The 14068-nt window shown below is 43.2% G+C and overlaps 2 protein-coding genes across 4 annotated transcripts in view; both read left to right on the plus strand.

Moving 5' to 3' along the window:
• Nucleotides 1-8772, plus strand: part of LOC118418537 (neurocalcin-delta-like) — a 36546-nt gene extending 27774 nt beyond the window's left edge. For both annotated transcript variants that reach the window (XM_035824525.1, XM_035824526.1), the window contains exons 2-4: nt 1492-2233; nt 7271-7487; nt 8268-8772. In XM_035824525.1, coding sequence (XP_035680418.1) covers nt 2067-2233; nt 7271-7487; nt 8268-8465 — 582 coding nt within the window. In that variant the 5' untranslated portion in view covers nt 1492-2066 and the 3' untranslated portion in view covers nt 8466-8772. The remainder of the gene's footprint in view (nt 1-1491; nt 2234-7270; nt 7488-8267) is intronic.
• Nucleotides 8773-10358: 1586 nt separating this feature from the next.
• On the plus strand, nt 10359-13934 carry LOC118418535 (neurocalcin-delta-like). 2 transcript variants are annotated; one of them, XM_035824523.1, is made up of 4 exons: nt 10359-10625; nt 11595-11957; nt 12712-12928; nt 13363-13934. In XM_035824523.1, exons 2-4 carry the CDS (start codon nt 11797-11799, stop codon nt 13567-13569), a joined length of 585 nt encoding a protein of 194 aa, XP_035680416.1. In that variant the 5' UTR covers nt 10359-10625; nt 11595-11796; the 3' UTR covers nt 13570-13934. The 2 variants fall into 2 exon arrangements, with proteins under 2 accessions (XP_035680416.1, XP_035680415.1); XM_035824522.1 differs by having other exon boundaries at nt 10359-10617.
• The last annotated feature ends 134 nt before the right edge of the window (nt 13935-14068 follow it).

Genomic DNA, 14068 nt, shown 5'->3' on the forward strand with positions numbered 1-14068 from the left:
CTATTCAAAATAGCTCTTAGATCATACCCACTACAACCTCAAATATTTGACATTCTCACTGCTCAAAATTTCCCACACCTCCCACTATACTATGTAAAAGTAATACAAAAATAACAAGTCACACTACCGCTTTTACCATAGCAACAATTTGATTAAAAAACTTTACCTACATCGTTTCAAACTAATAAAACTACTTAACACACCCACACCACCTAAAAGTGTGCACATACCTTAGCACAAGACACTGCTAACAAAACGACCAAGAATCTAGCGTCCCGTCGTCCCTCAGTCAACCTGATTTTCCAACTCACACCTAAAAAATAATTTTATAAGTTACATATTGAAACATTAAACAAAACAATAAATTAAATACCCGCAAAAAATTCGTGCCAAACGATAAATTACTTTCATAAACATGCCTATAATATAGATATATATCTGCAAATTACCCATGCAAAACATGCCATAACAGTATATATAACAGCGTCACAATGCTATTAATATATTGATCTTAAATTATGCATACCACTACCACTGAACTCTTTGTTCTTTACAACTAATTAGGAGAATTTACATCTTGACCTCTGCATTCCCATTACACCTACATCCTGCACAACATTGTGCAAAACCTCTGCCGTCATCACGCCCAACAAAACATCGACCAAACACGTGTTACACAAAAAAAAATTCTAAGAAAAATACACCACAACAAACCTTACCTCACAAAATCACCAAACTAGAAACATTTCGCTTAACAAACTCTACTCCATAAATTGTTATTTCTTTCTATCAAATCACCAAATCGGACACAAACCTGTACACAATGGATCCGCACCCCACGCAAACCAGTCAAGGACGCAACTCCGGCCTCACCGGACCCACCATAACATGTTTATATATGCTGCCGTATGCAAATTAAGATTCAGACATCCCTATTACGGACGTGGTAGAAAGCAACACGCCAATTTGATCGTTGATTGGCGGAGAATCGCAGACTGGTTTCTGATTGGTTATACAAGTTGTCTGGTAGGATCCCCCAGACACGTATAAATATCTTCAGCACGATAATTTTCATATCCAAACGATTCAGAAGCTTGAGAAGTATTGACCGTCCATAATCTGTTCATTACATATTCGTACCATGTCTGCCTGTGAAATTTCTGTCACGAAGAAAGAACGACAATGCACATCCGGGACCTCTTCCCGCCTTTGGCTGTGGTCTCGCACCGGAGTTTCTTTTACGATTTTTATATCCGGCACACAGCGCACACAAGGGATACAATTCCGCCCACAAAAGTACGCCGGAAAATCCAATTATACCAGTGAACAAAGGTTTCCAGCCAACTTCCCATAGATTTTAGATATAAACTTCTAGTTTAATAATGATGCACATTTTACTGGAACACAACATGAAATTTTGAGGTAGTCCTTCCAAATGCGCCCCGGCCAGCTTTTTTTAAAAGCTTTCTTGTTTCCTCTGCTTCGATACAGTGTCGTAGGTGACGTCAGAGCGCAGCTGATCCAGGCTCGAGGGCTTGAAGGTTGTGGACACGCTAATTCGGGCCTGACTGGCGTCACCCGTGGCTGCCGCATTCAATAGGCCGATTCAAGGAGACCAGCGCACCACATAATCACCGACAGAAGCGTGAAACAGGCTGGGACTACGGCCATTGTGACTGGATAATCAGTCTGGGCTCCAGCGGGGGTGGTGCAGTCCGTGGTGCTGATCAGACAATCCGCCTCCCATCTCCAGTGGAAGAGCGGTTTGGCCGGGGTACGTCCGTTGCCCTGAACGCTGTCCAACCGACGCACGCGGTAGAATTTCAGCTACCGTTGTTAAATTCCGGAGCTGCACTGTGCATCGTGGTTTCGGTGGAGTATACTATAGTCTTGTATTCAGCTCCCCGCGATTAGAGCATCTTTCAATGCAAACAACACCCGTGCGCACCTAACCTCCGTGTTCCACTCCCCAACAACAACAACAAACGTTGCTGTGACAGTCTCGCGCCCGCTCAGACGACTTAAGACTCTCTGTGTGGCCGAGGTCTCGGCAGACAACGGGCAGCATGGGGCAGAGTGAAGCCAAGCTGGACAAGAAGACAGTGGAGGAGCTGGTGCGGCTGACGGACAGGAGGTTCACGGAACAGGAGATCCGAGATCTGCACAAGGACTTCCTCCGGGACTGTCCCACCGGGAAGGTCACGCTCGCCGGGTTCAAGCGTGTGTACGGGCGGTAGGTAGACATTTTGTCGCGCATGGCCGTCAACATTAGCCTGGGTGCCATCCGGATATTAGTTCGCTCCTACTTTTATTATATACTATACACAGTCGCTTCTCTGCTATTCATAAACAAACATAGGAGCGAACTACTATCCGGATGGTACCCAGGCTATGTGTTCATCGCGTAACGCTCCAGTATTTTACCATGTAGAGTACTTGTATGTATAAAAACGGTAGGCTTTCAAACTCGAGATGTTTTCGTCTCTCTTACATCTGTCTATCTCAAGCTACTTTTAAGTAATGTGCAATTAAACTAATCCCACGTTTCCCAACCAAGTCAACAGATAACAAACAACTATGAGAATCTGAAGGGAATATGGGGTTAGAAGATATTGTCTGATCAAAAAGGGTTGCTTTATTAGCGTTATTTTGTCACCTCCATAAACTTGTTGCGTTAGTTAACACCTCTGCTGAACGCCTACACCATTTTGTGGCGTGTTTTCTCTCCTGTCTTGATTGATTTATTTGCCCATCATCCCCAGACGCGCCTGGTCTCCGTCACTAGTAACGTTAATGCTGAGTGGGCGGTGTTATTGTAACATGACTGTTATTGTATCAAGTCCGGATCTAGGCATAGATGTGCCCGTCAGCCACAAGGCATACACCAAGGCTTCACGGCGCCGCCTGTAAGATTTTCTTGATAAATCATTCGACATAGGGTAGATGAAAAATGATATACACTCTGAGCCAAGATTCTTCTGAAATGAAGCTTGCACACACAGAGAGAGAGGGAGAGAGAGAGAGAGAGAGAGAGAGGGAGGGAGAGAGAGAGACTTTGAGAACATAGGTATTGTACTTTCTGAAAAAAAAATAGTTGGATGAAAGTCAAGCTATTCATCTCCTTCCAAGGCACGTTATCCTTCACCCTAACATGTTGCTGTGCTCACTCGAGAATGCACGTTGTGTGGCTGCAACGTTGTGACTGATAGTGATATCCTAGGGAAAATAGCATTAAGACAACGTTATACAGTCTCAGGGGTATCCGGAGTGCCTCGGAGGGGGCGAAGCTAGAGTGCAGAGCTGGGATGTGTTGTAGATAAGTGCTGGATAATTGTGTAACACCTGTATTGTTATGTCTGAGGGGAGTATGAAGGACGTATAGATTACATAGATGATGAATCGGACGCATTTGGTGTGAACTTTAATGAATTATCGTCATGTACTGTCCTCCACGGGCCATGTCTTTTAGCATATACATACAACAGGAGAGCAAATCAAGGAGCTGTTGGCACATGTGCAGAATGCAGGTCGAGCCCCTTACAGGAATAACGACAAAACTCACGCATGGATAGACATGCAAGAGAGTCCACTCTCTTTTGATGTCATGTTGCACAAACTATTCCATCGGGCTTCCTGATAACAACCGATTGTTGAGAGTGTCTAACTGTAAGGATTACATGTTTTGGTTGATGTCAGGGATCGTTTTTGTGGTACTATATAGTAGATCGTTCGTAGATATTCGAGGTCTTCTTGTGAAAAAGAAAACAAAAAATCACGTCGATCAATTGAGAACATTCACTCGAAGACATCGCTTGCTGAAGGCAGAAGTCAAACACAATATACCCACCTATCATTCGTAAAGAAATGGAGCAGTTAAAGTAAATGGTGTGTGTACGGTGTGGGTATAGTGAATGTACTGACCTGTTGTTAATGCTCGTGTGCGCATATTCCTAAACACCGTATATTTGTCAACGTATTATTCAAAGCTAATGTAGAAGTAGTAGGTTTACGTCTACTCGTAAAGCTTATGTAAGCTAGTAGAAACTTACTGTAAGCTGGTACAAGGGTAATGACACACTAGGAATACATTATCTTCGTTTTTACCTAGAGCAACGCAGTTATGGTATTCTATTATTGCCGGGGATATCCGCCTTCAATGCTACACGCCCCATTACACTGAGAGGTCTGTCAGCCACGGTGTTGTCAGTACGATGTGTTACGCTATTGACTGGAACGTCCTTGGCCGTCCTATAGAAATGTTCCGTACGGGATTGGAAAGCTTCATGCCTTCATGTTAACTTTGCTTGCTTTTTCTTTGAGGTAAAGCGCTGTTGGCAGATTTAAAGGAGCACTTACCATGTATATACCTGACACAATGCTTCACTACCACCGTGCCCAATGTGTTTCCATCTATATGTACGACACCTAGTAAGGCCATGTTGATTTGATTATATGGATGACATCCTCCGGGAACTCCAAAACTGATGCGAGCGAGCGAATAAAAAAAAAGTTTGGCCAAAAAAAAAAGTTGCCTTCAGTATGAAATCAAAGTGGCCAGGAAGGTTGAACATAGGACTAAACACACATAGTATGGTATGCCAACAGTTACAACATGTAGGTGTAGGGACCAGTACATTATACGGGTGCAAAACATTTTTTTCTTCTTAGACCAATCCGAAAAAAAACAGACCTGAAAGAAACAACAGAGGAACAGGTTTCGCCAATTACAAAATGGACACACTATGTCGGCAGCCATTTGGGGTCTAACTGGGGGGCCAAGAAGACAACAAGAGCGAATACAAGTAGAGTTTATAGTCAATTGCACCACAGTTTCTACAGTCAAAGGTACAGAGACAGTTAGCCTTTATTACATGGAGATGGGATTTTAAAATGCAGTGGGAGTCCAATAATCCACCAAACAGATTCCTTTGCAGCAAAATTGACCAATTACCATTGTTTTGAGTATTGCCAGTTCTCAAGTTTCCACAGACAATCAGGTCCAGGTTCATGTCCGGACCTGTAAATGATCCTCTGGACCTGAATTTTCTGTACTGGTACCTTCCCCAGGCAACAATAGATTTTCTTTTTCTTTCTGTCATCCACATCTTATTCTTTGACTTTAGATTCATTTTGGCATTCTATGGCATTAGTTATCTGTTTTCTGATACTTTTTTTTCAATCTACGGAATATTTGTGCTCATTTTACAGCTGTTTTACACAATTTATTGTGTGGTCGAAAACTTTTTTTGGGGGAAATGGCCGAAAATTGGTGCGAGCGCGGATGTCATCCATATAATCAAATCAACGTGGCCTAATCGAGAAAAGCTGGAGATAGAGGCATAACGTTAGAACATGACTGGAGCGTCCTTGGCCGTCCTGTAGAATTTTTCCGTGCTGGGTTGGAAAACTTCACGCCTTCATGTTAGCTCTGCTCGCTTTCTTTCACGTGAACAGCTACTTTTAGTTGGCTGAATAAGAGGAGCACTTCCCGTGTCTATACCTGACAGAATGCTTCACTACCACCGTGCCCAATGTGTTTCCATCTATGTACGACACATAGTAATTGAGAAAAGCTGGAGATAGAGGCATAATGTTCAAACATGTCAATGGTAATAGAGTGGGTTGTATGCATTTACCCACCGACGGATTCGCACATCAGATTGATACTGTGCTCAGCCCGACAGCCGGCATGGCGCCGCATGCAGGGCAGGTCTGGTAGACTTGTTCACCCCGCTAAATCAAGTTGATGAAGTCTCCTTCAGGGGTTTAGCGCGTTGTCACGACTGTAATCCTCGGTATTACGGAGGGTGATGGAGTTCGCTGCACGCACGACGGCTTCTTTAGCTGTCTTATCTTCAGGTGTTCCCTGGAGGAGCCAGAGTCTCCCATGCGAGACACGAAAGGATCTCCTCAAGCCAAGGCAATTTAACCTGTCCGATGAGAGAGAAATGCCATGGGCTATATCGTTCTGATTGAAACGGGTTGACGTTGTGGCTATTTCATGAATATAATTCTTTTTTATTCACTGGGCACCGAAGGATTATGTCAGTTGAAGCTAAAAAGTTTATCTCACATGAAGAAATATCAATTTGTATTTCTGTGCTCCAGGACATATTTCCTACCAATTAGAATGAGATAAGGCAAAATCAGAGGTAGCGACATAATGGCTACGTTTTGCTGTGATTTTAGATGAAAGCAAGAGGCGCAAAAGTTCTTTATCTCGATCATCTTGACGAGCGGCGACATTCACGTGCTTCATACAACAGTTGGTCCTGAAACTCCTGATACAAAAGAAAGAAACAGGATTTCGAGAAGGAAGTGGCCGGATCTTTGAAACGTTGAATCAAGGGTGATATTCACGTCCTTCTAGCAGCGCATCTTCTCCCCGGCTTGTATTTACGGTTCAACAGATGGTTCCTGGAAAAAAACTTTGTATACCCTTTGGTGGTTATGGGCCTTATTGTAAGACCTGCACGTAGGCCATGGTTTGCATACTCTAACTTCCGCTCGACGCATCTGTGCTGCCACAGGGTTAAGTGCTTATTACGATGCCCGTCCGCTGGCACTAACGTTCAAGATTGCTCACCCCTCTGTGGTCTGAGCGGTTTACAGAGACGGGAACTAACCTGGTGTTCCAGAAAATTGAAAATATATTACAGTGGGATATGTTCACGCTCTGTTGTGATGAGGGAGGCAACATTGGGGGTACATCTCTATTCATCATTGCACTCGCTGTACATGGTCACAAAGCATACTACTAGTATTAGGTAATGTAGATCTTGCCTGAAGTCCAGCGGAAAAACTAACACGATAAAAAACAAACACATGGAAGGCTCTTCGCTGTTCTCCACCTGATTTTCTTCTTACGTTATGTACGGCGCTCATTTCATTGAAGTCCTGACCACCTGTCACCATGGTTACTGCTACATTATGTAGCAGGTGGCAGGACAGAGGCTGGTTACCATGAACCTGAATGTGTTTAGGTGTGTAAGAGTAAACAGAGCAATAGTCTGTTAGGCTGGACCATGTGAAGGTAAACATTATTTATTTGCTTACAAACGTCACCTTTCTAGTCTACAATCGATCATAAAACATTTCTTGTATCTCCACTATTAAGCGAGGATAAGTTAAATTTATAGTTTAATTTTGTATCTGTTAACTGGATCTTTTCAACAAGTCTTATGGCACCTGTAGTCAGCCCCGTGTAGCAAAAATGTGCAGTAAGGGTCTTCAATCAATCAATGAATCAATTATAATGTTTTGTTTTCAGATACTTCCCGACAGGAACGGCGGACGAGTTCTCGGAGCACGTGTTCAGGACGTTCGACATCAACGGTGACGGCGTGGTGGACTTCCGGGAGTTCCTGATGGCGGCCAGCGCCACGTCCAAGGGCACGGCGGAGGACAAGCTGAAGTGGGCCTTCAGTATGTACGACATGGACGGGGACGGCTGTATCACCAGGGCGGAGATGGTGGAGATATTACAGGTGGGTAGGCACGGGTGTAGTATTTCCAAAGGCAGTGGGGCGTCACAAAGACCGATGTGGTTATACCCTTGACACATTGTCGACGATATTCGGGCGTGCTTCGAGATTGCTGGAAGGTCGGCCGATCATGGATTTTAAGATCGACAGAGGGTCGCGTACGCATGGGAAAATCGGGCGCAATAGTATTTAAGTATATGAAGTCGTGGTCACAAACGTTGTAGGTCAACGTATGACTGGGATTTATGAGCTTACCTACGTCAATCGCAGTAAATCGAAGGTACAATTAGCCATCGGGGAATGCCATACATGTACCAAATAAAGCTGAAATGGATTTTTAACATGTTCAAAATGTCTGCATCGCCGTAGACTTTTTAATGCCCCCACATCAGGTGGGTATCAACATAGGCAAATAACTAGGGTGTGAGTGAAAGGTTTCTATATTACCTCGCAATAGTTACGATGTTGAAATAACAGTTTATTGTTATTGAGAATACCAGCGGCAGAGTTAGTTTGTAATGTAAAACGTCCATAAGTTGCAGGTTTCATGCTCTTCTCCGAAGAGAACTCCATTTCCTGTCCACTCACAGATAGCACAAACACAATATATGGAATAGCGGCGACACACTCGACCGCCATGAAGGGGGAAACCACGATGAGGATAAGAGGGGGTAGGGAAAGGCTGTGGCTATTAAAAATTAGAATCTAGGGGAGGTTCACTAACGCTTCTGTGATCCGACTTGAAATGGTAATGATTAACTCAAAGAAAATCCATTCCCTCAGTCCATCCATAAGATGATGACGCCCCAGATGAGGACAGCGTTGCTGCCGGACAACTCCTCCCCACAAGAACGGGCGGAGGAACTCTTCAAACTCATGGACGCCAACAAGGACGACGAGATCAACATCAACGAGTTCATCAGGGGAGCCCAGCAGGACAAGGAGCTTATCGCCATGTTAACGCAGAACGTCGTGCAGTAGACGACACGGGAACACTTCAGAGTTATATTCTTCTGATTAGAATCCCTTTCCTTTTTAGTTGGGAGAGAGTAGTTTGAAAGGTTATCAGCTGAAGTCGCCTTTAAAATCTTTAACATTCTGCTCAGATAAGATCAGGGAAGCAACTGAACGATCAATCATAACACAGATCCATCGGGAAATGAAAATTCAAGTTGGACAAATCTCAAGAAATCTGCTCCGAGATAAAAGACTGGGGTAAGATATACTGAGTTCCTTTGCTTGTAGTGTTATCACCTATCTGGAGACGATCGCGACTTCTCAATGGAAATATTTTTCAATAGGACGTGTTGTGTCTTTGTAAGCTAATAGGACAGGTAAAAAAAATCATTTCTAAACGAAATATAAGACTGCATTGGAAGGCTATAGGACTAGGCGAAAGATCTAATGGTCTTAAAAATCGCAAAATCTGTCGATTTCGCACTCAGTGAACAATGTAATAAAATATTACAAATGGAATTGATAGTTTTTGGTGGGTAGTTGGGAACCGAATTCAGAAGTTCTCAAACATTGCAGGATATTCTCCTATCACCTTCCTTGCAAACTGCAGACCAGGCACACGTGGATCCTATGGAGTATGTTTTCCCACTTTGGTGGCTGGCGTCTCTGTTAGAGTGCTTTAATCATTGGTATGAACTGCTTCACGGTGTGTTGTCGACTGTCCGTATTTTGTTTTTGCTCATCTATGTGTTCCATCGGTTTTAGATATCATTTTCACGACGTTTAGTTTGAGTATTGCTACTTATCGAATCAGATACCGTCCTTGCTTTTGTCACTGCATCCACTTTTACAAACGAATTGGCAGAGGGCGCTTTTGTGCATATGATTCACGGGCAGCTCTTTGCGAATGCGTGTAACTTACATGAATAAGTGTTCTAGAAAAAAAGCAGTTGAATGAAGGGGAAATCTTCAAAGGTAGTATGTCATTTGTTTTAGAACTCTACGCACACAACGTTTTGTAAACACCGAGAACTTGAATGCAGAGAGCACTTTCCACAACAAAGTTTGCAGTCTCCACATGGCTCAGTAAAGTAAATGCGTCAGGAAAAACTGTGACAAGCTTAAGGTCAACAACTTGCATTGTTAAGACATTTGCAGAACTGCATTGGAGTGGCACCCAACAAGCCGGGATATGGACATACATGTGTCTACTTACTTAGACTTTTGTAAGATACAACTTAGAAGTTGTAAATAGGATCCATGGGCGCTCGAACTGGTATCTAATACATGTGGCGTCACCTATAGTGCAATTGACTCTGTAGTAGCTTTAGTCGAATGTATAGTACACGTGTATCGATAACGGTTGATGTGTATGTTGGTTCTGTCTGTTCGGCTAGAATTAAAAAAGCCAAGCGTACTCTGGATCCTCTTTTCATATTCTTTTTCCTCACGGTTCGAAATATATGAATGCAAATGTACGTATGTCAATATAACACGTGTCAGGGACTCGTCTAACGCCTAGGTCCTGCAATATCAAACCATGGACACTTGTCGTTGCATACCTAATATGTTACACTGCGTTATCCATAGTAGTACTTTTGGACAATGTCATTGTTCCTTATTGGTATGAAACTGATCCAATGTCTCCAGGTCTAATCTGAGACGGCCCAAGGTTGATCCATCGCATTTCAGTCCCCTCAGCAGACAGTCTGACAAGAGCGCAGATGCCGTCGGGCCTTCAAACGTTGACTACGGTGACGTCTTATTGATTGATAGATTACAGGGATGACAACTTTGTGGATAAGCTGTTTCGGATCCGTACCTGGCGTATATCAGGGTGCCCTACAAACTGTGTCCTTGACAGCATGCCTTCCGCTCATTCGCTGCCCCCCACCCCAAACTGCAGTCCTTAAATCAACCACATGACATCTGGAAACAACGGTAATGGGCAAGTGCGCCCTTATAAAGCTCCCGATCAATTCTCAGTACAACACGCGGCCGGGTGCAGGAACAGCTGCTGTGAGTCGGCAGTCCGTCATTATATACAGCTTCCTGCTGAGTGTGTGTTTAACTACCACGCGAGAGCTGTATATCACCAAGTCCACGATCGGCAAAGAACGCCATGTCCCCAAGTGCTAACAGAATGTAGAAACTCAGCTCCTGGACCATTGAAAAGGTGCGTTGGTCTGTGCTGCTTTGTCGTTTTTTTTTCCAAAACAGGCATACAAACCCGTGATATGTATGCGCACACCACGTCCGTCTATACCTCACTGTTAACTTTATATGTCCTGTATCGTATTGAGATCTATCTCTACGTTTTATTCTTATTATACTTGGACAAAGGACGACCAAAATTACGTATCAGGGGATATTGTAACATACGTTGTTCTACAAAAGAAATTTGAGTCTGTACCTGTATCCTTATCTGTATTTGTAAAGCATTTGCGGTTACAATTGATGACCTCAAATGCTACCAATGGCGTGTTTTCATCAACAATGTGAAAATATGTACATGTACTATATAGGTCATATATTCCAACAATGTTAGGAAGCCCGGCAAGAGGTAGACGCGAAACACTGTGTATACTTCTGTCACTCGTCGAAAACGTAATGACCGCAACCACATTGATCGCTTGTAAGAGAGGATCCAAGAAAAATCACACTCGTGTTATCATAACTAACCTACCGTGTTCCAGTTCTATCGATTCATATTTATGACCACTGTTAGTTTTCAATTCATCCGCATCAAATCTAACAAGACACTAGCCAGCCAACAAAAAAATCTACCGTAAACAATAGACAAATTTCAGAGGTGTTGAAAGTTAAAACACATGCCATGTTTTGTCGAGGAGGATTTCAACTGAAATGAACCATCTTCTCAAAGAAGTAAGCTGCTGTAAACATAAAACTTCAGAACGTAAGCCAAGTTAATTAGGTTCCAGGTTCAATACATCAGTGGCAGAGTTAAGAGCTTCTCGTAGGTGGCCTGTGTTTTATCGACCAAAAATCAACTACTTACGTAACGTGTCATTTTAAAAGCAATCGACTTAGACACTGCGTTGCTGTATGACTATTGCTGGCTCTTGCTGGTAGTCATTTCTTCCCGTTCTTATTCTATCGTTACCATACGTATGACATTTATCTCCCACCAAGGAGCTAATACTTCTGGTGTCGGCTTACTGGTATTTCTATACCGTGGTTCGATGTACTGCAAAGGACGGCCAAGCACCATCTCCTCATAGCTACCATTGTCAAGGGTACCCGGTAGCCACTCGTCGTGCGTAGATTGGTCTACTTGAGCCAGACGGGTTGGCAGCTGCTGGGGTGTCACTGCCAAGAAGCAGAGCCGTGCACCATGGGCAAGAGTGGCAGCAAGCTAAACAAAAAGACGCTACAGGATCTCTTGGAGAACACAAACTTTTCCGAAGAGGAAATCAAGCAGCTGTACAAGGGATTTCACAGGGACTGTCCGACTGGCAAGGTCACGCTCAAGGAGTTCAAGTACATCTATGGGAGGTAAGATGGATATAATCAAAGTTGTGGGTCGACGACTCCGCTTTGCCATGACGCAGAAAAGTTGAAAACGGGAAGGTGGTATCTAAAATATGAGCAATAATGCTGATTCAGCTGTTAACAACCGCCCCCTTAGAACATTTATCTTTCTGTTGTTTTGTCGACGTCATATGACAAAAATGTGCTAAAATGCAGCGACATTACGGATAAGTTATCACAATGAGAGCATGACGCGAAAACCCTTTCGTATAAAGTCCTTTACAGCCATAAACGCACAGAAGTAGACATGGATGAAGCATTTGAAAGTCACTGTACAAAAACGTTGCATGTGTTCCGACATGAGCAGAAGTAGGTTAGATCTGTTCAAACCGCAGCGTCATGATCCCGACACAAGTGTGTGACCAACATTGGCTCAAAATAACCACAGCAAACATCGCTCCTGGATTTTCCATATACAAAAACCACCACGTGTATGGTATTAGTACTCCCTTGACTGTAATGGCCAGGCGACGTGTCTCCAGCCGACGAGTTGCTACTGAAAATAACCCTCCATCAGTCATGTCTTGCGGCGAGGATTATGATGGATCGCTTAGAACTTTTCCGAACAGTCAATTAACGCGAGGAGTTTATACGACTAGAATGTGAATAGTCATTATAGCTTTCGGCAAATGAAGCTTTTTGGTTGAAAGACAATTGGATGGTAAAAATAAGCTGTGTCTAGCCATATTTGCTAAAAATTCAGACGTGCATTTTACAGATTTTTCCCATCGGGGAACGCCGACGACTTCGCCAAGCATGTCTTCAGGACGTTCGACACCAACAAAGACGGGTATGTCGACTTTCCGGAGTTCCTGACGGCCGTCAGTATGACGTCACGAGGCAGCGTGGAGGACAAGCTGAGATGGACGTTCGGGATGTACGACCTGGACAAGGACGGTTTTATCACCAAGGATGAGATGCTCAATATTCTGGAGGTAAGACTTTATTTTTTTATATTTCTATTTTTATATTTATATCTTTAAGTCCATGACGCAATTAGCGAATGTGGTGAAAATATGAAGTAGGTATTATCATCTAACCCGTCCTTACGCGTAACACACCAACTTCGCAGGCACAAGGCGTTGCAGTAGCTGGTTATACTAGTAACACTGAACGACTTGTCACACATAACTCTTGCACAGCTAGCTTTAAGCATTTTAAGGCTATCTGGTGAGGATGCCCCTTCAGTTCTTGGTACCTACGAGGTCCATTCAATAATTTTGAATTTTCGAAAACATCACCTCGACTTCCAAAACCTCATCATACATCAGTTATTTTGTCGACAAGAAAGGAGGAGAAGTCGATGACACTTTTGTAGAAAGTGTAACTGAAACACAAAATGACACCAGGTTGTAATTTTGTACTCCAGGCCATCTATGACATGATGGGGTCTGAGATCATCGACTCACTCCCACCGGAAGAGAGGTGTCCAGCCAAAAGAAGAGACAAGATCTTCGAGCTGCTGGACCACAACGATGACCAAATCATCACCCTGGAGGAGTTTCTGGAGGGGGCGCAGCGAGACAAGGCCCTGGTGGACGTCCTGACGAATGGGATCTTTAACAAAAAGAAGTAAGAGAAACTTCACCTGGCATAAGCACAGCCTTAAGAGTCAACAAATTACATGTACCATACAAAATAACGCCCTCCTGAACCGTTATCAATGGTCACTCAGTTCTATGGGTGGTCTTTACTTTTACAAATTATATGACAAATTGTCCACCAGATCATGATACCTCCTGCACAATTTAGTGGTATCATTCTGTCTTAGATTTGCTTCAGAACCTATATTGTATGCTATGCTATATGTACTTTATTCTATAACCTTTACACACAGAGTCAAGCTCATGTACCAGCTAGTACACTTTTTCATGCCCTGTTGTTACAAGGCCAATATTCTCAATAGGGGAAAAGGCAAACATTAAAACAGCTAAATGGTTGTTCATGTGATTTTATTATTTAATATATGAGGCAGCCATTACATGGCCTTATATACTTTCTGTCAGTTGTAAATTACCAGATTCTCTTAGAGTTTCTTTTCATTATCTTCAACAAATAATTAAATGTACCGGTAC

The sequence above is a fragment of the Branchiostoma floridae genome, chromosome 6 (assembly GCF_000003815.2).
Source record: "Branchiostoma floridae strain S238N-H82 chromosome 6, Bfl_VNyyK, whole genome shotgun sequence".
Classification (NCBI taxonomy): Eukaryota; Metazoa; Chordata; class Leptocardii; order Amphioxiformes; family Branchiostomatidae; genus Branchiostoma; species Branchiostoma floridae.